Source organism: Metschnikowia bicuspidata (genome assembly GCF_001664035.1).
Source record: "Metschnikowia bicuspidata var. bicuspidata NRRL YB-4993 chromosome Unknown METBIscaffold_1, whole genome shotgun sequence".
Taxonomy (NCBI): domain Eukaryota; kingdom Fungi; phylum Ascomycota; class Pichiomycetes; order Serinales; family Metschnikowiaceae; genus Metschnikowia; species Metschnikowia bicuspidata.
In genome coordinates this window covers 2,435,198-2,460,569 of record NW_017387731.1, presented here as the reverse complement: position 1 = coordinate 2,460,569, position 25,372 = coordinate 2,435,198, and the positions used below count along the sequence as shown (strand labels likewise).

The window sequence follows — 25,372 nt, the reverse complement described above, 5'->3', positions numbered from 1 at the left end:
GCGCCGGGCGCTGCGCCGCAAACACCGCGGGGTTGGCCGAGAACTTGGACAACACCTTGTTCAACGCGTCGAAGAAATTGCTCCAGCGGAACACCTTGACGTCCTTCTCGATGTTCCTTGGGCGCGGGTTGTCCATGGCCATGAGGGAGCTGAAAAGACGCCCGCACGTGGCGCGTGCAATGTTGCTGGGCTTCAAGAACTGCAAGTTGCGGCGGATGCGGCTCTTTTCGTCCACGGAAAACGACTCTCCGACCAACGCCTCGAGCACAAGTATGATGTCGACCGAGGTCACCACCATGACGTCCTTCTCCTCCCATCGGATGCAGGAAATGATCAAGTCTGTGTTGTCCTTGGCGACGGCGCCCGGGGCCACCGGGGAAAAGCAGATGTTGAACGTAGTCACGCTTTCACGGCTGATGTGCAAGGACACAAGCCTCCTCTCGTTGCTGACCTCCTCCTCAGTCCAGTCGGTTTCCATCTGGCCGAAACTGCGGTCGGTTTTCAACTTGATGGGCACGTTGATTTTGTCCAAGTTCTCGCGGATGTAGTCCGGAGAGAGCCGGCTGGTCCGGATCAACGTGGGCTGGGGCTCGGTGCTTGCCATGGTCGGGGAATGTCGCTTAGTGGCGAATGGGGACGGAGATGGACAACTCTGAATCTGGTAAAAAAAAGAAAAGGCTCAGGGATCCGAAACGCTGCTGAACTGGCCAGAGTGCTATTTCTCAGACGAAACAGGAGGCTGCTGGAAGTGGTGGAGTGGTTTGCGTGCAAAAGGGCAAGTTCGGGTTTTGCAGTCGCTCGCGGGTATATAAATGTCTGGGAGCAAAAACCGGCGAATTCTGTGGCCAAGGGAATGGCCCGCTTTAAGAGGTTGTGGCCAATGCGCGCACCCGCCATGATTTGCGAGACATACATGCATCCATTCGCGGCCGGCGCTGTATGCAGATATTTGAGACCGGATGAGACAATATGCGAGTGGCTGGCGCGGCACACAGGATTCGGGCACACTAGGCCCTGCTTCGCGAGACATGCCGCCACACTACTCCCCATTCAGACGATGATGAGTATTACCCGCTCTGCAGCAGCAACTCGGCACTCGCCTCATCTGCAGCAAAGTTTGCGTCCTTTTCCCAGATCCGGCTTCGGCAGAAATCGTATGCGGTGTCTTTTTGGATAGGCGGAGGCGGTCGCGGCCGCAAGCAAAACGAAGGGGATAAGAGACAGCCTATATTCCCTCAACAACTGCTGCATACAGGTTACTTCACTGGGACAAAAAGTCTGCAGCATTCGCAGATTTGCTGATGACGTTATCGTGCTTCGCGCAGAAACAGGACGGCTAGCCCAATGCGGAATTGTTGTGTCTTATCCCGACCCAATGTTCTGCATTCGAGGCAAAAGGCACTCAGAGCATGTTCCAGAACAGGACCCTGGGCCCTGATGCATTATTCACGTTTTGAAATGGAAGGGGCACGTCTTGCGGTCCCTCTGGCGCTTTCGGAAATACACATCGTTGGGGTACGACTGGTCGGAGCGTGGTGTGGCGCATGCGGCCTCGCTTCTTACCGAGTGCACCAGGCGCCAGCGCTTTCTTGCTGTCGTTCATCTGAAGTTTCACCGCGAGCTCAACGCATGTCGAACGCAAAAAAAGGAAACCCACCCCTAAGATCAGTAGCCCGTGCGTGCGGCCGAAGCAGCGCGGTAGCACCAAACACGTAGTCTTTGGAGAATCCAGCAGTGGCTCTGACCAAGCCTTTTTTTCAGTCCCTGCCATCCGTGCCCCTCTGCAAATTTGGTCTACCGTGCTTTGGCGTCTGGCCTCATGGCCATGTCTGCGCTAGGAATGTGGCAGTCTTTGTAGTGTCAGTTCGCCCTTAGTAATAGCCTCTGTTTCAGACACAAGTTAGCTCATGGGCCAAGCCAGTCGAGCAGGCGCTGTCTGAGAGAAAATTGCGGTCCACGACAAACTGGGGCGGGCTGCTTTCCCACCCACGCCAGCCGAACAAGAAGGGGCCTGCCCTCAAAACGCAGCAGAACGTGCGGCTTTTTTGGGTCCCTGTGCTGTGGATGTTTTTGCAAGATCCATGTGGCCAGTTCAAAACCCACGCCCTTTAAAACCCACACGGCCTCACTCAAACCCACACGGCCTTCTCAGTAGGTGAGAATATCCACGACGATGTTCACCACGCTGACCACCACCTCGATGCACACCAACAACACCACCACGAACTCGAGGTTCTCCTCGTGCGAGTGCCCCAACTGCTCCTTGAGCATCTGCAAGAGATCGGAAATCACCTCGAGCCGCTGGTTCAAAAGCTCCACGCGCTGGTTGATCTCAAGATACCCGCGCGTGGCCTGGTAGATGGGCTCCAAGTGCGGCTCGGCCCACATGAGCTCCGGCGAGTCGAGCACCGAGCCGTGCAAGTTGATGTTGATGCGCAAGATGAAAAGCTCGCCAATCAGCTTCATGGTCTCGTCGCGCGTCATCTCCACCTTGCCCGTGTGCGCAATCTGCTGCGGGATGTCGTGCGTGTCCTCGATGGTGTTGTCCACGAGCTCCTCGAAAAGCGAGATCTTCACCAGCTGCGCGAGCGCATGCGAGACCAGGAGCTTCAACATGTGGTTGTTGTCGTCGCGGAGCGTGATGAAGTCGTTGTAGATGCGCGGCTGGTACGACGTGGTGATGTAGTAGTTGAACTCCTCCACCTGGATGTCCTCGGCCAGCAACTTCTCCGACTCGAAGCGCGCCAAGTCCTCGAGAAACGCGTGCTCCTCCTTGACCGAGAAGCCCCACATGATCACCACGCCGTACTCGAACACAAACACGTCCGACCTCGTGCCGAACTCGATCTCGCCGCCGTCGTCCGCCAACCGCGTGAGCTTGCGCGACCCGCCGTCCGAGTCGCTGCGCCAGTCCTTGTACGTGAACGGCGAATAGAGACACTCGTCGAAGAGCCGGGGGCCTGTGTTGTGGATGCGCTTGCGGTCCTTCAACCACCGCAAGAGCTCCTTCATCCGGTACAGCCCGCACGTGCAGTAGGCCGTGACCCGCGGCAAGAGGTCCCGGTGCAGCTTGCCCAAGATCTCGGCGTCTTTGCGTGCGGGCCGGTCCTTGATTTTGGTCACCTGCGAGTACACGCCGTGGCGCTGGCCGCCGGCCGCGGCAAACGGCGCCTCGTCCAGGCCGTCGTCGTCCTCGGCCCCGAGGTCCGGCACGACGGGCAAGAGCTTCAATTTCTGGCTGGTCCGGCTGGTTCTCTGGAGCCCGATTTTGGGCAGTTGCGAGAGCCTGGACCCGGTCTTGTTGGCCTGCCACGCGGGCGGCGCGGTGCCTGCTGGGGGCTGCTCGAGCAACGGGCTCTGCTCACTCAGCATGGTGAATGAGGGTTTTTTTTGGGGGAAATTGGTGGTTTGGGGCCTTGGGGACGGGCTCGGGGGACTGAACTGGGGGTGATGCGGCGCACGTGAGAGGGGACACGTGACTTAACCGGCGCACGTGACTTAACCGGCGCACGTGACTCAATCGGGTCACGTGACTAAAACGAGTCACGTGCCTTGCACCACGTGCCTTGCACCACGTGCCTCTAGCCACGTGACTGCCCGGCGGCTGCCGTTTCCCTGCCCCACCAAGCGAGGCCCGACCCGCCAAATGTGGCGGTCCAGCCGTCGTCAACTCACGCAGAGCTCGATGATATGACTGTCGTATAATTTCGCTGCCTGGTCTTGCTGCCTGGTTTTGCTGCCTGGCTTGACTGATTTGACTGATTTGACTACTCTTACTTCCTGATTTGACTGTTGGGCTTGGGCGCGCGCTCTGTTGCCACATGCCGCACCCGTGCACCACGCCGCTCCGCGGGCCTCCCGATGAGATGCGCTGCGAAAAATTCCCCGGACATGGCAGGCAAACCTATCTCTCGCTCCTCGCTTTTCTGCATTTGCCCCTCTCACATCTTCTGTTTCTGTCCCCGAGATGGCCGACGCACCCAAGGAGAGAAGGCATGCGTTCCGCTCGTTCAAGGAGCGCGTGGACGCCATGAAAATCGAGCCCAGCCGCAAGCTCAACGCGCGGGCCCACGACTACGTGGAAACGTCCCATTTCCTTGCCACGCTCGAGCACTGGAAAGAGGTCAATATCAGCGGAGACTTCACGGACTTTTTGCGCGAGGTGGAGCCGTTGTGCCAGACGTTGCCGCAGATCTTGCACCACCAAACCCGCATTTTCGAGGCCTTGCACGCACACATCCAGAAGAACGACGTCAATCTGATCCAGCCGTTGTTGGAGCTCATGGCGCAGTTCGTGCATGACTTGGGCTCCGACTTCATGCCGTTCTACCGGCCGTTCTTGCAGCTTGTGGTGGACCTTGCGCAGCAGACCAGCCCCAACGATGCACAGAACATGCGCAACACGTCCAATGTCTTGGAGTGGTGCTTCAACACCTTGGCGTTTGCGTTCAAGTACTTGGCGCGCGTGCTAACCGAGGACCTCACGCCGACGCTCGCGCAGCTTTTGCCCGTGTTGCAGATGACCAAGAAAACGTACGTGCTGCGGTTCTGCGCGGAGGCAGTGTCGTTTTTGGTGAAGAAACTGAAGCCGGAGCCGTTGATGGAGGCCGTGCGCTTCTTGTTCAATACGAACCGCGACTTGCTCGACCAGAACAGCTTTTACCGCGAGTCCTTGGTCACTCTTTTCAGCGAGGCCATGAAGAATACACAGGACACGTTCCACCTGAGGGCAGGCGGCGTGTTTTCCGCGTTGCTAGAAAACGCGTTGGCCGACACATCCCGCAGCGATACATGCGTGGGCACGCTCTGCGACATTATGCTCCAGGCACTGAAACACGGCTCTGCGCGCGCATGCGAGCGGTTCCACGCCAGCTGCATGGCGTACCTCGAGGACGTGGTCGCGCAGACGCGGTCCCAGGTCACTCTCCAATACGTGGCGCAGGTCCTCATCACCGTGTGCTTTGCCGAGTCGGGAAAGAAGATTCTGGACTGGCCGGCCGTTTTTGTTGTTGTCGAGGCGCTTGTGCACAAGGCGCGGCTGGTTGCGCGCTCAGTCGACCAAATTGCGCCCGCGTTGATGGCGCTCTTTGCGCATCTTTTTGCAACCATTGTGCGCAACTGCCCACTCGAGCATCTTTCCAAGCACTTCGAGTCCATGTCTGCGTTCTTGGCCAGCAGCACGCACGTCCAGTACTACCTCAGCTTCTACGAGCTTGCCGTGACGAGCGCCCCGGACAAAATGGCGACTTTTGGCGCCGCGCGCACGCTCCAGACCATCCTCAACAAGACGAGCAGCGACGCGCAGCTCATCAGCTTCGCGCAGAAGTTGCAGCGGCTCGAGGCCGTGGCGCCGCAGGCCATCGGCGACATTGTGCTCCCTTCTTTCCTCTCCGTGCAGTTGCTCGACATGATGGAGCAGGACATCCAGAAACCCTTCTGCAGCGCTGTTCTACAGGGCCTCTTCTGGAAGTTGAAGTTGCTCAGCTTCCTGCCCGAGGGCGGCAGCGAGCTGGCCACGCCGTTGCGCATCTTGCAGTCGCTCTCGGACCGCAGCTTGCCGCAGACGCCGTTCTTGCACGACGTGCTTGGCACCAGCATGAGCGTCACGGTGCGGCTCTCCAAGGCCGGGTCGCTGGCCGCGGCGGAAATGTACACGTTCGTGCAGAACTGCCTCGAGCCGTGCCGGGCGTCGCTCGACTTCTTGAGTGGCGCCACGCGCCTCCTCGAGAAGCACCAGGCCGCGTTGCAGCCGCTATTAGCCGCGGACATGCAGCCGCTCTGCGCGATGTTGGCGCACAACTTCAGCCTGCCCGACCGGCAGGTGCGCACGGCCACGGCCAGCTTCTTGGCCAAGCTCCACCGGTGCGCCGGGGCCGCGGTGCCGTTTGCCGTGTCGCAGGTGCTTGTCATTGACGCCGTGCCGCTCACGGTCGCCAACGCCAACGACATCAAGATGCGCATCCGCCACGCCGTGTCGCAGTTCGCGCTTGTCAAGGACCGCACCCCTGGCGACCGGCTTGTGCTCTCGCAGTATGTGGTTGGGCTTTTGAGCAACAACTTCCAGCCCTGCTGGTTGGCCGTGTACGAGTGTCTCCCGCAGCTAGCCGAGTGCGGGTGCCTGGAGCCGCTCTGGAACGCGCTTTTTGCGTTTGTCAAGTACGACTACAGCAGCCAGCCGCAAGCGTACCTCGGGGCCGAGGACGGGTCTCTGGGCGGCAAGGCGGAGCCCGGGTCCAGGGACGTGTCTGTGCCCGGGGCGACCGACGAGGGTTTGCCCGATGTGGCTGGACCAGATGCATCAGACGAGGGTTTACCCGATGTGTCTATCCCCGACGTGTCTGTACCCGACGAGGATTCACCCAACGCGTCTGTACCCAACGCGTCTGTACCCAACGTGTCTGTACCCAACGCGTCCGTGCCCGTCTTCCAGGTCCTCGACGAGCGGCTCTCCGCCAGCATCGCCGCCGCACAGGCGTCAGTCTTCGCCTCCAGCGCCCTCGCCTTGCTGCTGCTCTTGGCCATCGCCCGCGCCAAAAACAGCGCCCGCTCGTACAACCCGCAGCTCCGCGCCCGCGTCATCAAGGCGCTCCAGGCCGTGGCGTACGTCGTGGAGCAGCACGGCGCGGAGTTCGTCCAGTACGTCGTGCGGCTGCAGAGCGCCGACCCCGCGGCGCAGGCCGCCTTTGCCTCGTGGTCCGGCAAGGACAAGCTTGCGCTCGTGGGCGTGTGCGGCAAGTTCAAGCGCTTGGCCCGCGTGCCCGGTAACGACGCGCTCTTTGCGCTCGTGCTCGAGAACCTCTCGTCCAAGCAGACCGCCGTGCAGCAGGAGTCGCTCGAGGCGCTCTTTGCCTGGAACAACGCGCACATCAACAAGTACCGCGACAACTTGAAGAACTTGCTCGAGGACAAGCTCTTCCGCGACGAGCTCCAGCAGCTCGTCAGCAAGCACGCGGACGCGCGGCTCGCGGCTGCGGACGCGGACGCGGTGCTCCCCGTCGTGTTGCGCATCCTCTACGGGCGGGCCAAGGGCGCGTCCAACAACAAGAGCAAGAACGGGCGCAAGTTCGCCGTGGCCACGGTGTTGCCCAACTTGCCGGACGCGGCCGTGGCGCAGTTCCTCGACATCCTCGCGCAGCACCTCGAGCACGGGCCGTTCTTCCTCTCGCGCGAGCTCGCCGTGCCGTCGCGCGCCGCGCTCGCCGGCATGGTGGGCTACGTGAACATGCTCCTCGAGGTGTACAGCGGCTTGGGCTACAAGTTTGCGCACGTGGTGCCGCGCACCGTGCGGCCCTTGGTGTTCGCCCTCGTCAGCGCCCAGAAGACGCTCGACGCGCCGCACGCGCCCGACGAGCTCACGCTCAAGGTGGCCCGCACCGTGCGCCTGGTGGGCTTCCGCTGCCTCGACCACCTCTTCAAGATCACCGCCGCGTCGTTCGAGTGGTCTGCCGATGCGGAGCTCATCTTCTCGCAGCTCGTGGCGCCGCGCCTCGCGCGCTTCGCCCAGGAAAACGCCCAGCAGCCGTCCGCGCTCATGGCGCTCGTGGTGGGCTGGATCGGCCTGCCGCGCCTCGTGCCGTTCCTCTACTTGGACGGCCACGCGGCCGTGCGCGCGTTGATGCTGTTGCTCGCCAGCCCGCACGCCAAGGACCCGGTGCAGCTGGCCCTCTTGGACTTCTGCATCGCCGCGTTCACCCGCAAGGACATCGCCGACGACCGCTACTACACGCTCTTGGCCTTGGTGGTCGACGGCTTGTTGGCCGTGCTCCCGCGCATCATCGAGGCCGCGCTCGACAGGGACATCTCCGCCCGCGCCGCCACGCTCTTGCTCCTCATCATTGACGGCGGCTACGTCCAGGAGCACGCCACGCGCCGCGCGCTCGTGGCCGCGTGCGCCAGCGCCATCCGCAAGCCGCCGGCACAGCTCGCCGCCGCAGACCGCGTCAGCTTGCTCCTCCTGTTGGTGACCATCGTGGACGGGCTCGACGGGCCCTTCGACGGCGTGGCCGTGCTCTACGACGTCTGTGCGCTGGCGCTCCGCTCGTACAAGGACCGCCAGGTGCGCGAGGCCTTGGTGCAGATCTTCGCCGTGCTCGGCCGCCACCACGCCGACCTCGCGCCGGTGGCCGCGCTCGTGGCCGACTTGAACGCGTACTCGCCGCAGCGCATGGCCGAGCCGGACTTCGACCGCCGCTTGCGGGCGTTCCGTACCATCAACGACGACCTCAGCACGCAGCTCTCGCCGCGCCAGTGGCTCCCCATCGTCCAGGCCTGCTTGTTCTTCATCAACGACCCGGACGAGGTGGCCATCCGCCTGAACGCGTCGCACACCTTGACGCGCTTCGTCGCCGCGTTGGCGTCCAAGGCCGGCGACGGCCTCGCGGCCCACCGCGACTTGTTCCACGCCGTGGTGGAGCCCCACTTGCGCACGGGCTTGCGCAAGGAGCGCGACGACATCAAGGACGGCTACGTGCACGTGTTGGCGGCTGCCGTGCGCCGCCACGACCAGTTGCCGGAGCTCGCGTCCATGCGCGTCTTGCTCGCAGACGACCCGGACGACGACTTCTTCGCCAACTTCACGCACATCCAGTTGAAGTGCCGCCAGCAGGCCATCCGCAGCCTTGCGGCCGTGGCGGACCGCCTCAGCCCGGAGTGCGTGCACCACTACATCTTGCCCATGACCGAGTCGTACACCAAGTGCGACGACGACAAGATGCGGCCCATCTTGGACGAGACCCACGCCACATGGGCCCACGTGGTGCGCCGCTTGCGCTGGGACCACTTCCGCCTGTTGTTCCGGCGCCACATCGCCGCCGCGGCCCTGCCCGACGAGGCCGGCCGCAGGGACCGCATCCGGCTCGTGGTGCACCTCTCACAGGGCATGCTGGCCGCGGTGCGGGCGCTTCGCTCCGGCGCCGCCGCCGACGGCTTTGCCGCGTTCCCCGACGACGCGGCCCGCGCGGACAACGCGGTCATGCGCGAGTTCTTCGAGCCCATTATGAAGATCGTGCGTGTGCGCGACGACGACACCGTGGTGGACCGCACGCTCTTGGTGGAGGCCGCGGTCAACTGCCTCTTGTGCGTGGCGGACGGCGTGGCCGAGGCCGCCATCTCCGGCACCTTGACCAGCACGTGCCAGGCCTTGCGCCTGCGCTACCAGCCCACCAGGGACGCGGTGCGCAAGACGTTGTGCCGCGCCACGCGCATCGTGGGCGCCAAGTACCTCAAGTTCGTGGTCCAGGAGCTCAAGTCCGCGCTCTCGCGAGGCGCGCAGATCCACGTGTTGAGCTACACGCTCCACGCGGTGCTCGCGGCCGTGCGCGATGACTTGGAGCCGGGCGACTTGGACGAGTCCGCGCCCCTCATCGTGGACATCATCATGGAGGACGTGTTCGGCGCGGCGGGCCAGGACAAGGACGCCGAGGACTACGTCAGCTCCATGAAGGAGGTCAAGGCCAAGAAGAGTTTCGAGACCGGCGAGTTGCTCTGCGCCAACATCTCGTTGCCCTGCTTCCGCTTCCTCGTGGAGCCGCTCAAAATGCTCTTGAAAGTCAACCTCCCGTTGCGCACGCGCCGCAAGCTCGACGACCTCCTCCGCAAGTACGCGCACGGCTTGCTCTTCAACCCCAGCGCCGCCACGCGCGATGTGCTCGTGTTGTGCTTCGAGCTCCACCAGCAGTCCACCAGCGTGGAGTTCGCCACGCGCAAGTACGCCGAGCCCACGGAGGCCGAGGAGCACTTCTTGGTGCGCACCCACGCCCGGCCCACGCACTCCAACGTGGACCGCTCGCAGGTGGTGTTCACCTTGCAGAAGTTGTGCTTCGAGCTCATGCGCAGTGCGCTCGGCAAGCACGCGCACTTGATGACCGTGGCCAACCTCGACGCGTTCGTGCCGTTGATGGAGGCCAGCTTGGAGGCCGACGACGAGGGCTTGCTCGTGGCGTTGTTCCGCGTGCTCGACCTCGTCGCCAAGCTCGACTTCCCGGACGCCCGCGACGCGTTCTTCGCCGCCACCGCCACGCGTGCGTTTGCCGTGCTCCAGGATCTGGCCACCACCGCCAGCGAGCTCAGCCAGACCTGCTTGCGCTACTTGGCCACGCTCGTGCGCCACAGGTCCAGCGTCACGTTGGGCGACAGCGCCATGGTGTATGTGCTTGTGCGCATCATGCCGGACTTGGAGGACCCGGACCACCAGGGCCTTGCGTTCAACTTCCTCAAGGCCGTGTTGTTCCAGCACATCTTGCTCCCCGAGGTCTACGAGGTCATGGACAAGGTGTCGCGCATCATGGTGGTCAACCACAACAAGGAGATCCGCGACATGTCGCGCGTGTTGTACTTCCAGTTCTTGATGGAGTACGAGCAGGGCCCGGCCAAGCTCGACAAGGCCTTCCGCTTCTTGGTCAGCAACTTGGCCTACCCGACCCAGCTGGGCCGTGAGTCCGTCATGGAGCTCATGCACTCCATCGTCCTAAAGGCCTCCGACACACTTCTCGCACAGCTCGCCACAAGCTTCTTCGTGGGCTTGGCCAACGTGGCCGTGGCGGACGACATCCTGAAATGCCGTGAGATGGCCTCCTCGCTCATCGCACGTCTTCTCAAGAAGGTCGGTCAGGACAAGGCCCACGACATGGAGAACTTCATCCACGCGTGGATGACCCAGAAGGCCAACGCCTTGCTCACGCGCTGCGGGCTCGTTGTGTACAAGGTCTACGTGTCCGTCTTCGGCTACGGTGCCAGCGGCCGGCTTGACCAAGTGGCGTTGCTGCTCATTGATGGCGTCACGCGCCTGGCCCGCAACGGCGCCCCCGAATCCGACAACGACTGGGAAGACGTGTACACGGCGATGAGCGTGTTTTCTGGTGTTTGCGCGTCGCTTGGCAGCGGGGTCTTGACGGCTCGTTTCGAGTCCATCTGGCGCCACGTGCTCGACACCATCTTGTATCCACACACGTGGGTGCGGCTCCTTGCTGCACGGTTGGTGGGCGTGCTTCTTGGCAACTTGGACAAGCTCGAGTTTTCGCTTTCCGGCGAACAGCTCCAGACCATTGCTTACAGGTTGCTTCGCCAGTTGGGCGCGCCCGTGGTGGCGCCCGAGCTCGGCTCACAGGTCGTCAAAGACTTGATCCAGATTGTCACCAAATGGCAGCAGGAGAACACGCCTTTCTACGTCATCGACAAGACCAAAGACGACGAGGAAAACGCTGAAGCAGAACCTGCCGCGGAAGTGGACGAGCCTCCCCGCTATGCTCTGGCCGTTGACTTCATCTTAGCTCGTGTGTGTGCTCTCATGAGGCAAGATACGCGTTCGGACCGCAACTTGGTCGCCCGCAAATCGGCCATCCAGCTCGGAGCGGTGATTGCGCATCTCGTGCCGACCGAAAAGTTGGCCCAGGTCGCGCGCCAGCTCTTGTTTGGCATGTACTATATTCTAGAGCAGGATGCGTACTCGGACGCGGAAAACGACGTTTTGATCATGGCCAGAGAAAGTACCAAGGCGCTCGAGGAGAAGTTGGGTGTTAATGCATACCTGGAGATTCACACCGGGGTCAGACAACACATTGACCGTATTCGACAAGAGCGCCGCGTCAAGCGATCGCAGTTGGCCGTCAATGCTCCGGACGTTGCAGCAAGACGCAAGTTGAAGAGACACGGAAACTTCAGGGAAAAGCGGAAGAACCGCAAGGACGAGAACGGCTACTACCGGGCCAAGCGCACGAAGAGGAACCAGGCTTGAGTCCCGGACGGCACAATGCATATAGTTTGATAGAATTAAGGATTTAAAACAAATGTTTCTACTGGCTGTTATGTGGATCTGCGCGTGCTTAAGGAGTTTCGAGCAACGTTAGCACAGTGTGGAAATGTTACGTCTAAGACGCTTCAAACACTTTATGAAGAAGCCCTTTGGTCAAGTTTGGTAATGTTAGCACACTGGCATTTCATATGATCGATGGAATATGAAGGGGCTAAACGAAAACTTGGAGTTTGGACTAGTCGACATAAGGGAATCTCGAAGATGGTAAAAGACGAGGCATGTTAGGGACTTCACGGGACATAGGCGTTATGTATTACTATTTGATCACTGGTTTCTCTAGAACTCTACAGGAGTTCTATTCCACCTTTATATACTTTACCCAGAGGTCACGTAGACGGAACCTTTAGCGCGAAAGAATATTCTGCGAGTTGTCTAGAATGATATCTGACGGAACTAACAGTAATGGAAGTGCATATAGCCATATATGCGCTTACAAGGACCATCAGTGTCAAGCTGATACCAGGGACCTTACAAGGCAGGCTCAGTTTATATAATATCCGGCGAAGCGAGAAGTGCGATTGATCTAAGCAAAACGTTCTCTGAGAAACATGGGGTGACAGGCTTTTCAAGATTACAGGAAATATTTTGGAATGATGTTTTTTTATCGAAACAATGGAAGATAGTGGTGCAATGAACATGTCCACATAAACATAAGGCATACAAACTGATGGAAAAAATAAGAAGAGCCCAATTCTCACACGAAGAGCGATATCGAAGCATTGTGAATCTGGCTGCAGCAGTCACAAGTTGTTCTCCACATTGCTTATTCAGTCTAACACGACTCATACGCAGGAACTTTTGGAGTATCAGGAAACTTGCTATCGCATGAACAAATTTCATAGCTTAATGTTGGAGCCGCATGCTTGTAAACCAAGGTGCTTCCAAAATAGTTGTAGGTGACATTGAATCTATTCTCGTCATACCCCCGGCCAATTCGAAGGCGTATCATGTCCTGACCAGATTTCTTGAGGGTAAGCAATCCAGTGTCCTTGGAATAATCGATTTTATCACTTTCAATACGCACATCGACAGTAACACCATTACTTTCTCCAAGTCCAACGACTTTGATGTAGGGGACAGAGGAAGCCAAATCAAGTTTTGAGATCCTTAACTCAGAGTAAGAGTCTAAAACAATAGTTTGCCTGTTTCTAATTTGCGACTCGTCGAAAACAAAATTCAAGCGGGAATAGGGACCCACATTGATACAACCGATTCCTTCAATACCCATATGCGTCCGCCACATAGCATTGTTTAAACAAATTTTGCCCAGATTGGTTATCAGTGGTCTGTTTTCACTGTTTCCTTTAATTTTCACTGGTACTTTTCGTCCATAGACTCCCTGAAATACCATGGTGCCGGAGTTTATCCATTGCTGTTCAGAGAAAATATTGAAGCTGTATACTAAGAGATCGGACCCGTGAATACCAAAGTACATATTTCCTGAGTTCTCAAAAAGTTCTGTTGCTTTGATTTCATAACGTGGAACTGTCCAGGACGATAAGGAATTGAAGGAAATTACCCCGGAATTGCGAATACTACCTCCGCTTATAAGCACCAGAACTTCCGAATCACCTGTATTGGTAACAAATAAATTGCCTTTGATATCAGAATTTCCTTTCAATTCAAAGTTCGTGCTGTTAATAGCTGCAAATTATTTGTCTTTAGCGATACTAAAAGCCCCAAAGCGCACAGTCTGGGCCTTTGTCAATGTATCGTGTGTAATGGACATTGAATTGTCCATAGTAGTCATGGCATTTGTCAGACTTGTGAAAGCTGAGACTAATGCAGCGAGAATGGCAAATCTCATAATGATATTGATTTTTTTTCTTAAGAGATATTGTTTAGCTAGATCTCAATCACGAATCCAAGAAGATGCTCTTATGCTCTTTCCTTCTTATTTATACTTCATATGATATAGTTGAGGCGGGGAAAGTTCAGGCGCCAAGAAAGGAGACAGACAAGAAAATATTGTCAGCGTTCCGACAAAATCTTCCAAAACACTGCTAAACGTTCTACAGATCCTTTAGATTGATGTTTAGACGACTGATGCTTCTGATTGTATCCACTTTGAGATTGTTAGATTTATTACTGCGCCTCGCGGAACAAAGGATTTAATTGCCCAGAAAATGAAGCATTGATTTCGCCAAGGTTTCAATTAGAAAAATAATCATGATGGTCATTAATACACTGAAATTCGCCCCTCAGAAGTCATCTTCCCCCTGTCTGTGGCGGGGATTCTGCAATTCAGGGGGAGCACTATAAAACTGGTACATTGCTTCTTTTTGGAAAGTCTTGCACTTTCAAGACAGGAAGTATATTGAATACTCTATTTTAGTATATTCAGCTTTATATATGAGTTTTGTGAATAATTAGTGAGACTCCATGGGCTTCAAGAACTTGGGGATATAAGAAAAGCATTTCAAGATGACTTGTTGTGCTTTTTGTCCGGACGAATTTTTGTCGAGAATCATGCCTTCGCTAGATGTAACAGCTTCCTGAACATATTAAGAAATTTTCTCAGTATAGATCACATTAGTAAGAAAAAACACTCGGTCATATTGTGGTGCACTTTCTCGACGAGGGCCAGCAGAACTGAGTAAATAAGGTATTTAATGTCTGCTTTAAGATATATGAAAAGAAAAAGTATGAGAGCCAAGTTTGTCAGGATGTTTAAATTTCCTAGCTAGTCAGAAGCGACTAAGTATTGGAGTTCCTCGTTGGGCCACTTTATCAGATAGCAAAGACATTTCCGTCTGGTCAAAGATAACCAGTGATACTACTTCAGGCAGCTCCTGAGTGATGGTCTTTGTTTATTTTATAAAAAAGCGATATTCAAGTTCTTGAAAGCTCAGAATCGATTTTGGCATTGTTATTTCCAGGCACTTTGAAAATCCCTAGGGTGCACATGTTTCTTTCGTTCGTCTAGCTGACACTGTGATACTTGGAGCTCTTACATATTTGTGTCTTGAGTTGTTTATGATTTGAGATAATTGACGGTGTCCTTTAATATGACTTTTACTCCGAGAAGCTAAGTAGGTGAAGTACTTCCAAATGCGCCACAAAAGAAAGACACTAAAAGCAAACAGTCGCAGACCATTCCTCAACTGAGTAGGATTCGGCCAATCAGGAAATGCCAGAATGGACAGCGCCCACTCAACAATAAAGCTGATGGTATGTCAAAATTATTTATTTAAAAAATATTACAGCAACTTAAAAAGTTCCAGCTTCTTAAAAGAAACTAGAACTGAGGCACTGGTGGTGGAACAGGAAACTCTGACCCACACTCGCAGTCGTATTGACGACTATCTGCTGGGACTGCCTTTTCGTACCACAACGTAGTACCACCTTCACTCAGGGTTAGCTTGAACAGAATTGAATCATACCCTCTGCCTATATCCAAGTCAAGGAGAGAAATTGTGGAGTTGGTGATTGTCAACCTTAATCTATTCTCAGAATACTTGAGATTGTCGGTACCCTCAATACGGACATCAACATATATTCTATTCTTGCCTCCGAACCCGACAACTCTAATAACTGGAGCAATTTGATACATGTCAAGTTTCGATATCTTCAACTCCGAGCTAGCAGACTCCATTATGATGGTTTGTTCAATTGTTTGGTGCATTTCATCTTTTCCGAGCGCCAAGTCCAAAAACGAGCCAGAGCCCACACTAATACAGCCGCCTCCCAAAATAGATGTTTTCGTCTCCCATATAGCGTTTCGCATACAAATTGATCCTAGATTCTTAATTGCATGAGAATCAAAAAGCTTCCCCTCTATATGGAATGGAACTTTAGATGCAGATTCACTCCGAAAAATTATCGAACCCAAGTTAAACCAAGCACTCTTAGAAGTAATATTGATAGGGCGCGATCCGGATGTTAGACCAGAAACACCAAAATACATTTTACCCGTGTTTTGAAATCCCTCACTTGTCTGGATTAAGAATCCAGGGTTGGTCGTAGCAGATAAGGAGTTAATGGCAAATTCTCCACTATTTTCAACAGTACCGCCGACTATGCTCATCCAGACATTTGAGTTATCAGTGTTTGTAACGTAGAATCCCCCCTCATTGTGAAAGCTCCCACTAATTTGAACCTTATTACTGTTCCAAGCTGCAAGATGCTTGTCTTTAGCGATGGTGAAATCGCCAAATCGCAAAAGTTTGGAGATCGTCACTATCTCGTGGTTGATAGATACTGCATAGTTCTGGACAGCCACAGCATGCGCCAGTCTGATTAATGCTGACAAAGATGTCACAAATACAGCCAATTTCATAGTGCAAGTTCTGGTGGTGGGGGTTCGCGGCACTTAATGATTGCAAAAGACAGAAATATGTGTTTCACTATTGATGTTAGGGATTGAAAAATCTTGTTCCTCTCAATGTATCACGCCATAGAGCTGCTCCGTTCCATTTTGTATCCCCAGGAACCTTCAAAGATGTCCGCAACATTTAACGCATGGCCAAGACTATTTGGTACTGAGCTCTGTTTTTCGGCAAGAACAACTAAAAGGGTTGAGCCGCGCATTGTTAGTACATGTACTGTATGCCCAAAATGGTTCTGTTAGTATGGCACAGCCGCACGATTGCTTGGCGAGAAATGTAGACGAATTTATTAAAGTGTTAGGTCATCAATTCATCATTTCTAAAGCACAAACGACTCTTTTCAGCAATGTTCGATATTCCTCACGAAACGCTCTTCAATCTTGTGTCTGATCAGATTCGAGGGTGCGATACCCTTAACCCAAAAGTCAGATACTGCGTCTTCTATTGTTTCCTAGGAATAATTCGCCAAGTAGAATTCATAACGCGTGGGCCGATTTTCCCCGATAACGTCGCGGAATATATGTCAAAATATAATACTCTACGTACAGTCCTGCGTCATTTTTCCCTCGGTAATACGTATCATCACTGTGTATTCTTCCGAGCTGATTATAAGCGAAGAGAAAATAAGTTCCTCAGAAAAACAGAATATCGTCATTTTTCCATATGATCTTTGGATTGAATTCGGGCGGTGAACATTTAATTTTGAGGCCTGATCTCCTTATCTGGGTATCTTGGATGTTTGGGGAAACGTCAATTTGCAATCAAAAGGGACGATGGAGGTCCCTTGGAATCTCACGTGGGGTGAGCCAGAAATAATAACAGGCTCGAATCACAGCCTCATTACTGGGGGTTCCTTATCCTGCCCAGTATTCAATTGTTAGGACTGATGCCCTGAGAAGGAAATATCTTGGTTCCACAATTAGGTACAGGAAGTCATGGTATGACAGTGCAGCATTCTCGGATTGCCCTTGCAAGCCATGTCGACTACAGGGTTATAGAGCATAGTGCATTCAGAATGCAATTGGAATGAGTGTAATGCAAATGACTTAGAGAAAAACATTTGGAGGGCAAGCTTGGTCCCAGCAGGCACGGTAATACCAATTCTAAGAGGGTGTAATAAAATTGTCTCAGTTAATATTCTCGTAGTTGAATTTTGAGGTGGCCTTAGGAGGTTAGTCGGTTTTTTTTAAAAGAAAGCATCGCAACGCAATATAGCATGTCTTGACGATTCTGGATGCCCTCTCTAGGCACTTGTCAGTGATGAGCATATGCAGAGTAGTGTCAAACTATCTTAGCTCATTGAGGGACGTGTTCACGAAGGAAATGTAATAATTTGACATTGAATGGTGCCACACTACCTATTAATCTCATTCATACTGGACAGAGTCTTGTCATAATTGAGCTCATGTGATTGTTTCAATTTCGGAGTGGAACACCAAGCCTTCATTCTCCAATAATCTGAAGGACACATGTCAGTTATTTTCCTAGCCTTTGGCATCTTCGAGCGTAAAGATTGACTAATGTTTTGCAAAAACGTAAAAACTTCATGTTTTTCATTTTTCTGGTAAAGCTCTGTATAGCTCCTGTCTCAATTGGCTTTCTCTATAACCACTGCTTTTTTCATAGGAACACTTTAAAAATGATTCTTAGGATAGACAGCACATGTGCTCCATCGCTTTGTTGCGACACTCCTTCGACATTGCAGTTGTACTATATTTTGGTAGACATCTTCTTCAAATATAGTTGATTTTTTTTCCTGTGGTCTATTTCTTTGTTTTGACTCAAAACTTTTTTCATTTTTGACAAACTGAATGTGTCTAAACTAATTCATGACCTTCTAGAAGTTGATCTACCCACTAAGAATCTTTTACATCTCATGGTCATCGTATACATTTCACAAATGAGGGGCGTTCAACCAAATTTGATACTTTTAAAGTCGATGTGAACTGTGGAAGTACCTACTTCTTTTCAGCTGCTTCGCTTCTCAAAAAAAGGAAAAGTAGAGCAGATGCCGAAATACAAGAAGGACTCATTGGAATTGTGTTAGACGATCACTGCATAAATTTTCATGGTGGTTTTTGTGAGGCATGGTTTTGATTTGTTTGGGGTGATGATGGAAGAAGATATTCTTCTGGTGAAGGTTTGTTCTCGGGGCCTAGTTTTTTGTTCTAGAGATTTAGGTTTCAGAAGTTTTGGAATACTTGTGTTGTTTGAGACCAGCAATTTTCAATAAGAATTGACTTTTTGGAAGTATTGTCAGGCCAGGCACGGAAAGTGCAAACCCTCTGCCCTTAGCTAAATAACACTGGCCATGTCCCTATCGCAGCAATTTATTTCAGCATATACCTTATGATTGTATGTACCCCTCGTACAGCCGTACTCACCCAATTACCTAGGACTTTGTTGACGAGGTGACCTAGAAAATGATATTAACGATCTCTTGGTTTGTTAAGAAACACGTGCTTCTGTATAAAACATGTGTCCGGAAATCGTCTTCAGTCTCAGAACATGTCAAGAACAAACCAGTGACCGTGCATAGATCTCCGTTTTAGGAGTTTCTAAAGAATGGCCATGGCATGCCCAGAAATGTTATTCCTAGCTCCATCACCACAGAAACTGAATCAAAGTTCATCACACCTTTTGTCTCTTCTCTGCACCTCCTTCTGCCCCCTGTTCCGGTAGGCTTCCACTTTCCACAGAGCTCCCAAACTCCCGCTTGAGCCCCAGCGTGGCGTCGTCATCCAGCTCATCCTGCGCCTCTGGCTCATCTTCCAAGCCCTCGTCCTCGGCGCCATTTTCGTCGTTGTTCTCGACTTCCTCGGCGTTTTGCGTCGGCGTGCCTGGCTCGGTCGATCCCTGCGGCTCCACAGGGCCCAGACCAGGCGAGGCTTGGGCCACCAGCTTGCCCTTGACCAGCGTTTCATCGTGCTTTTGCTCATTGTACACCATCATTTCTCGTTGATACCGCTCCCGGTCGATTTCGTACAACTCAAGGTACGGGATCTTTTGCTCGTCGCTCAAAAGCTTCCACGCATCGGTCAACGCACGCGTGAGTTCTGTGGCCGGCTGGCCCGGGTTTTGCCGCTCAAGCTCACTCCGCACACGGTCTTTTTCTCGGTCACAAAACATCAAGTATGCATTCGTGGGCCGTTTCGGGAGGTTGGGGTCACGTGCCGCTCTTTTCAATGCTGCCCGCGACACACCTGGCGCCTTTTTGGGGCGGGCTACCTTGACCTTGGCGAGCTTGGCCTCCAAATTGTCGTCAGTTAAGACCGGCGAAAACGGGCGGGCCATGGCCTCGCTCAATTTGGGGTTTCCGTCCTCCAGGATCCTCACGACCTGGGTTTCGAGCCGTTCCAAAAGCACGGCATATTCGAGCCTGAGCCTGCGGATCGAGTTCCGGGTCCGCAGCAAGGCAACCGTGGCCACCTCGTTGCTTTCCTCCATTTCGGAGATACGCTTGCGCAACTCCTCGCATTTGATCTTGAACTTTTGTTCTAGATGTTAGTAACATATGATGAGGCCGGGAAGCAAGCCGCGTTGTGACACATACCTTCGCTTTCCGGCGCCGATTCCTTGCTGTTGGCCATATTGGTCTGGGGTCTTCGTGGTCAAGTGACGGTCCTGGCCGCGTGGATGTGGAGAGACAAGCGCAGCCATGGGTCTGTGTGCACACCGCTTGTTGAGCAAGACGATGATTCAGTTGACAGTATTTGGAAATCAAGCTAGATAGAAAAACGGACAAGACCGTGCGGCGACAGCCTTATCGACTCCATCGGTAACCAAGCCCAAAGCCAGTCACACAAAACGGAGTGTTGAAAAAAAAAAAGCACCTCTAGAACTCGAACAAATGGAAGCCTGGAGACAGTGCGCATACACATACAGTCTAAACGTCCTGTTCACCGCCAGTACCTCACTTATTCGGCCAAGTCGCCTCCAGCCAAGATCTCGTAATCCGAATCCATATCCTCTGCATCAGTAACGCTTATCAAGTCGTAGTCATCACTTCCCTCGTTTTCATCGAGCCCGTCTTCCGACACCGACATATCCTGGTTAGTCCCGGATGATTCGTCCTCGACAAATGATGCCAGGGGTACTTCTCTGGGCAACGAGGGCAAAAGAATAGAATGCACTGAAGCTGTTGCAAGGGATGGTGTACTAGAGCACGACACATGACATGCAACTTCCTCCATTTTCAAGTCTTCCAGGGAAACATCGCCAACATTTACTGGTTGTGTGATGCTGTCATCTCTTTGTGTTGGAATCAACGCAACCATCCCGCTCATATTTTTCAAGCTGAGCTGACACTCGCCCGCGAGCTTAGCTGAGCTGAACACAATCTTGAATGGATACTTGAAGTGTGTGTTGCTAACAGAGACATTGAATTTGGAAGTTCTGTTTGGAGCTATTCCCTGCTTCTTTTCAATTGGCACGGTTGCGACGACCATGTCAAAACAATTAACAACATTCAAATTCATGTCGTGGCAGTTGATCGTTTCTCCGCTTTTGTTGATAACAAGAATCTGGCATAAGAACTTCCCTTTCGGCACCACTGCCACTTCAATCAATAATGGCACAGTCGAAGCGGGACTGGTGTTTTTGAATTCCTCCTCTAGCTCGCATTCCTCTGTTGCATCAGTCTCGCTTTCGGTCTCGACCTCAATCTGATGAATTTCCTTGGTTTTCTTATCGAATTCTTGTTTAGCAGAGTTTTCCGCCTTTTTCTCGGCCTCTTGTGCCTTCCCGATATAAAGCTTCAACTTTTCAAACTTCGTTTCGTCAGTACCATCCACTAATGCGGCAAGCTTTGTGTACCTCTCAGCCTGTTCAGATACCACAGTGGGCAATTCTGACTTCCTCTTGATGTCTTCTGGGGTTTCATCAGCGACACGGGCGGGTCTGATAAGTTTGTTGACAGTGAAAGGGTTGCGACACTGGAATGAAAGGCCGAGGGAATGGAGGTATTGTTTAAAAACCTGAGAGTCCTCAATGGCAATCATCGAGTGTTGCGAAGAATGCAGTCCTAGACGTTCGTGGAGCTTGTAGCACTTCAAACAAAGGTCAAAATTATCGCAGATCATACACTTATAGCGCAAGCCCTTGATGTACTTATTGCTATCTTCGGGATGACATCTGTCACATATAACCCCTTGGTGCACGACGCCAGCAATGTTGTGATCAATCTCTACCCTGTGTGCCTCTTCACTGGTAGCTTCGCCCTTCATCCCAGGGGCCATAGCACAGTTTATTTCACTTGGGAGTACCCCGTCAAAACTCATTGATTCAGTGTACAATTTGGAAAAAGATTTTAAGATATCGTAAATCTCAGACTTTTGGAAGTCGTTGACTAATTTACGGACCTGCTCCACCGTCTCTGTGCCAATCGAATGTACAGAAACAGCACGCTCAGAGTTTACGCTGCTCTCGCTTTTTCTCCGTAAGGTGAGTTTGATGTGATGTTTCACCTTTGAACTGCGAAGGAATTCCTTGAAATCTGACTCAGATTCCAAGGACACGTATGCCCTGTGCTTTTTCGATCTCCGTTTGAAGATAAGCGTATCTAAGGAAACTTTCTCGAGGATTGTTCCCTTCAAAACAAAGTCAGCAAGTTTCTGCTTTGACTTTAGAGTGAATATCTTCTCCCGTGAAATCAGGGAGTTGAACTCTTCTTGCGTGGCGTTTGGGCCGCCAACATACAGCACCAGGATCGAAACAATATTGGTGCTCATGGCAACTAATTCCGAATCGGCGAGAATTTCGGTCTTTTGATAAGAACTTTCTGAGATTTGGTTATGTTGTGTCTTGTGTGGGGTAAGCGTGGTTGCTGTTGCTGCTTCTCTTACTTGTGCCTGGCAATCTAATTAGGGAGTGTCCCTCATAAATGCGTGGGGTATGACAATAAGAAACTAGGGGGCCTTATATCTGTCCTGCACATACTATATACATCCGACTGTTATCCTGAACATTATGTGGGGCACACGGGGCGCCGTTCGCAACGGGCTAATTCACGCAATAAACGGCTTAAGACATCAGCGACCCATAAATCCGAGAAAATAATTCCCTAAAATACTGCGGCTATTTGCACGTGACCTGTGTTCCTTTCAAAATTCTGGTTTCAGGATTAATGTGATTCTGTGCGTGTTGTCATGAAGGCGGGCGGTAAACCGGGGATCACACAAGAGTGGGGCAGAAACCCTTTTGGGAATAAGAAAAAAGGACAATACCCAGAAGACGTTCTCGAAGATTCTCTGATACTTTCTAGATGTCAGGTTCTTTTACTGTTTTGTGTCGTTTTGTTTTGATTGCATGGAACATATAGTATTTCGAGAGCCTTTGATCGCATGAGTTTGGGAAACAGATGCTGCAAATTTTGCTGTGAGAAGTATCGCGTGAGATTGCGACAGGGGTCACGTGCCACCTCGCCTTATCTCAGGAGACATGGGGCCCAAAAGGTTCATCAGTTAGCATTATCAAGCTCCCATCTCAAAACAATAAGTGAACATTGTATACGTCTCTTTGTGACATGCAGCATCAATATGAAAACACTCAAAACAGCTTTGGTCAGACATGGAGCGCTCCGCTAATCCGAGTCTCTTGTTATGAGCCCTCTTACCTGCACACCCCTCGGCGTTTTGCGGAGTCGGGCCATCTTGTGGCTTCTAAAACGCGGGATTCGGTACTTCTGTCTTTCACAGCGAGATTCACGAAATGGCGCTTCAACTCAAAAAAAACAGGTTTCGTTTGTCTACAGTCACTACTGGCGCTCTTGTGATAGGAGCGGGTGTTTTGCTTTTCAAAACCTTTCCTCATTTGAAGACGTCGCTTTTGTCCCGCTTCTCGGAAGAAACGGCCGAGGAAGAGGATGGAAATGACGTTGTTCAGTTAAATGAAGAAAAAGCCGCATCTGAAGACGAGACCACTGAGTCACTTATACAGACCAACAAGATTCCCGCGGATGCTTCCAAATGGTGCGATGCAACCTTAAAGAGCTACTTGACAGAAGTAAGTATCCCATTCACTCACACGACGTGCGTTTTGAGGCTCCAGACACGCTTAGCCTTGGTGACGGCTCAAATATTTGAGTTTGTAAAGCTTTAGGCTAAAGCACTCTGCTGCTTGCGTATTCGCTCATTGTCCTTCAAAGAATACTAACCACCTTAGAAAGAAATCCGTCCTCCTTCCCATGCTAGCCGTGATGAGCTTGTATCCATTGTTAAATCAATACAACAGGGTATTTAATGGCAATCTCAACGTCATGCTTGTCATGCGCTACCTACTACTACGCTTGCTCATTGTTGTCAAGTACGTCGCTAACTTATGATTTGTATACTATAATCACACACCACTCAGTCGTTGTATCATCTTCGCTTAAGTGGAAGCGGCTATTTTTGCGCCGAAGTCCACGTCTTCAATGCGTTTTCGAAAATCGGTCTTGTCAAGCCTCTCCTGTAATCCTCGATGAAGGCAAAGTGGCATCCGATCGACTCCACGTCCCTGTTTCTGGCCTCGTCATCAAACAAAATGAAACTGCCGTTTTCCAAATGGTCCTCGAGCCCGAGATCCTGAACTGCTCTCGAGATATGCTTGATCTTCGTTCCCTCGCCCCACTGCAAAGAGTGGAAATGCTCGATCATGGGCTTACCGTTGATTTTGATCAACGACAAGACTTTTTTGGCGATATGGGGTGTCGGCGTTCTGCTGGCACTAATAATGGTGACGTTATTCTCTACGAGCTCGCGGATGATGGATTCAACATCTGGACAAAGCGCAAGTTTGTAGCCAGATGAGTCCTTGAGCTCGGAATCAGTGACTCGGGAAATCGGTGGGTCCACGTGATAATCACACCAAAATGGCCATAAAGTATAGTCAAGATCAAACACCACAGCGTGTGGATACGAGTACTCAGTCATGATTTTTCACTGCTATATCTGGAAAGTCTGCCAAGTTGGCAAATTTCGTTATCTTGGTCTTCGCAAGTGCCGAGGTGTGCGCCCGCCAAAAAGCACGCAATCAAACTGCACGTGCGGCTCGTGGCAATTTGCTAAGCCAATTTCAGTTAAGCATGAGTAAATCATTTCTAGCAACCGTGATGGTTTTTGAAAGATTTGCCGATTGATCACAGGGGTTTCTTTAATGTGGTCCTTCAAGCATGGGGTGAGCTCAGTGAAGCATGAAGCGCCAGTGACCTGCTCGGGTGATTCGTGCGATACAATAATCAAAAAAAAAAGACCAATCACGTAGTCTTCCTCGTGCTATCTTTTAGCGTGTCGTGATTGTTGTGCTGGCTGGGCGTGTCGGTTTGCTCGTCAACCTCTTCGAATGCATGTCGTCTTCGATGCTTTGGAGAATGAGGCTGACGGCAACTAAGATGAGCAGGCGGAACTCAACTGCATTGTTAGCGTCCTGGTTGCCTATGGCGTACGTGTACATGGAGAAAATAGAACATTTTCTTGTACGGGTGAAAATCTTCCACGACCTGTAGAACTCGAGCAGCCCGCATTTGTATGGAGACATGTATCTGGACCGGTCGCTCAGATACCACCTGAGCAGGAAAATGTTGTGGAGGCCGCCAAGCAAGGCGTTGCCCCTGTGGACTTTTAGCGAGGAGTCCATCTTATCAACGAGGCTGTCCTGGTCTGGTGCCAAGAGATAAAGATGGTACAGGAAGAGGTCTGGGCTCAACACTGGATTGGTGGCCTTGACAAACCGGAACCGTTCGTCATTTATGCGCCAGTCCACAATGGGAAGTCGCCGGTGGGCAATAACCACGGTTTCGACGCCCTTGATCTGGAGCCTGTATCGCGTGTATCCAAAGAAATTCCGCCGGAGCACCTCGCCAATGTGGCGATTGTCGACTTTGCTGTAAAGCCTGTCCTTGGCTTCCGGCGAAGGCACGGCCTCGAATATGCGCAAGTAGCTGGTATCGCCCACACCTATACCCCAAGAGCGCTTGGTCATCAAGAGGGGCAACGCGACGGACGAGTTCTGGGCGTTTTTGGCCCGGATGAAATCGGGGTCCCGTCGGCCAAGTCTAGCGTACTCTTTGTACATTCGCAAGGACTTTTCCGATGGAAACACCTTGAGGCTTCTGTTGATCAATCTGCCTGTGACGATGAATTCCTGTAACTCCATCTGGGGGTAACTGGGAGGCGGGGTGTGGCCAGGCCGTATGGCCTGTATATCAGGAGATGTTGCTATTGGGAGCAGACTATTTTCGGAATCCATTGGCTTGAAA

At 52.6% G+C, this 25,372-nt stretch overlaps 10 protein-coding genes across 10 annotated transcripts; 2 read left to right on the top strand and 8 right to left on the bottom strand.

Moving 5' to 3' along the window:
• Positions 1 to 28: 28 nt before the first annotated feature.
• On the bottom strand, positions 29 to 577 carry METBIDRAFT_19569 (uncharacterized protein; the record flags this gene model as incomplete). The annotated part of the gene is made up of 1 exon (XM_018854869.1): positions 29 to 577. A coding segment is annotated over one exon (549 nt), but the record flags the coding sequence as incomplete, so codon positions are not given.
• A 1,571-nt stretch (positions 578 to 2,148) lies between these two features.
• On the bottom strand, positions 2,149 to 3,372 carry METBIDRAFT_37138 (uncharacterized protein; the record flags this gene model as incomplete). Its single annotated transcript, XM_018856827.1, has 1 exon — positions 2,149 to 3,372. The coding sequence occupies one exon, from the start codon at positions 3,370 to 3,372 to the stop codon at positions 2,149 to 2,151; it is 1,224 nt and encodes a 407-aa protein (XP_018713975.1).
• A 349-nt stretch (positions 3,373 to 3,721) lies between these two features.
• Positions 3,722 to 11,799, top strand: UTP20 (Utp20p). The gene has a single exon (XM_018855519.1). It carries the CDS (start codon positions 3,968 to 3,970, stop codon positions 11,729 to 11,731), a length of 7,764 nt encoding a protein of 2,587 aa, XP_018713974.1. The 5' UTR covers positions 3,722 to 3,967; the 3' UTR covers positions 11,732 to 11,799.
• Positions 11,800 to 12,581: 782 nt separating this feature from the next.
• Positions 12,582 to 13,244, bottom strand: METBIDRAFT_9751 (uncharacterized protein; the record flags this gene model as incomplete). The annotated part of the gene is made up of 1 exon (XM_018859455.1): positions 12,582 to 13,244. One exon carries the CDS (start codon positions 13,242 to 13,244, stop codon positions 12,582 to 12,584), a length of 663 nt encoding a protein of 220 aa, XP_018713973.1.
• Positions 13,245 to 14,972: 1,728 nt separating this feature from the next.
• On the bottom strand, positions 14,973 to 16,285 carry METBIDRAFT_106429 (uncharacterized protein). Its single transcript, XM_018853816.1, has one exon. The coding sequence runs from the start codon at positions 16,086 to 16,088 to the stop codon at positions 15,048 to 15,050; it is 1,041 nt and encodes a 346-aa protein (XP_018713972.1). The 5' UTR covers positions 16,089 to 16,285; the 3' UTR covers positions 14,973 to 15,047.
• Positions 16,286 to 18,522: 2,237 nt separating this feature from the next.
• On the bottom strand, positions 18,523 to 19,965 carry METBIDRAFT_29942 (uncharacterized protein). Its single transcript, XM_018855518.1, has one exon. It carries the CDS (start codon positions 19,582 to 19,584, stop codon positions 18,769 to 18,771), a length of 816 nt encoding a protein of 271 aa, XP_018713971.1. The 5' UTR covers positions 19,585 to 19,965; the 3' UTR covers positions 18,523 to 18,768.
• Positions 19,966 to 20,054: 89 nt separating this feature from the next.
• On the bottom strand, positions 20,055 to 21,866 carry METBIDRAFT_9748 (uncharacterized protein; the record flags this gene model as incomplete). The annotated part of the gene is made up of 1 exon (XM_018859454.1): positions 20,055 to 21,866. One exon carries the CDS (start codon positions 21,864 to 21,866, stop codon positions 20,055 to 20,057), a length of 1,812 nt encoding a protein of 603 aa, XP_018713970.1.
• A 979-nt stretch (positions 21,867 to 22,845) lies between these two features.
• METBIDRAFT_9747 (uncharacterized protein) lies at positions 22,846 to 23,235 on the top strand (the record flags this gene model as incomplete). Its single annotated transcript, XM_018859453.1, has 1 exon — positions 22,846 to 23,235. The coding sequence occupies one exon, from the start codon at positions 22,846 to 22,848 to the stop codon at positions 23,233 to 23,235; it is 390 nt and encodes a 129-aa protein (XP_018713969.1).
• Positions 23,236 to 23,519: 284 nt separating this feature from the next.
• METBIDRAFT_35704 (Mg-dependent acid phosphatase) lies at positions 23,520 to 24,047 on the bottom strand (the record flags this gene model as incomplete). Its single annotated transcript, XM_018856647.1, has 1 exon — positions 23,520 to 24,047. The coding sequence occupies one exon, from the start codon at positions 24,045 to 24,047 to the stop codon at positions 23,520 to 23,522; it is 528 nt and encodes a 175-aa protein (XP_018713968.1).
• Positions 24,048 to 24,447: 400 nt separating this feature from the next.
• On the bottom strand, positions 24,448 to 25,275 carry METBIDRAFT_19412 (uncharacterized protein; the record flags this gene model as incomplete). The annotated part of the gene is made up of 1 exon (XM_018854862.1): positions 24,448 to 25,275. A coding segment is annotated over one exon (828 nt), but the record flags the coding sequence as incomplete, so codon positions are not given.
• Positions 25,276 to 25,372: the final 97 nt, after the last annotated feature.

Excerpts from the sequence above, each read along its gene's own strand:
- UTP20 (XM_018855519.1), top strand. The coding sequence starts at position 3,968 with ATGGCCGACGCACCCAAGGAGAGAAGGCATGCGTTCCGCTCGTTCAAG.
- METBIDRAFT_106429 (XM_018853816.1), bottom strand. The coding sequence starts at position 16,088 with ATGAAATTGGCTGTATTTGTGACATCTTTGTCAGCATTAATCAGACTG.
- METBIDRAFT_29942 (XM_018855518.1), bottom strand. The coding sequence starts at position 19,584 with ATGGAGGAAAGCAACGAGGTGGCCACGGTTGCCTTGCTGCGGACCCGG.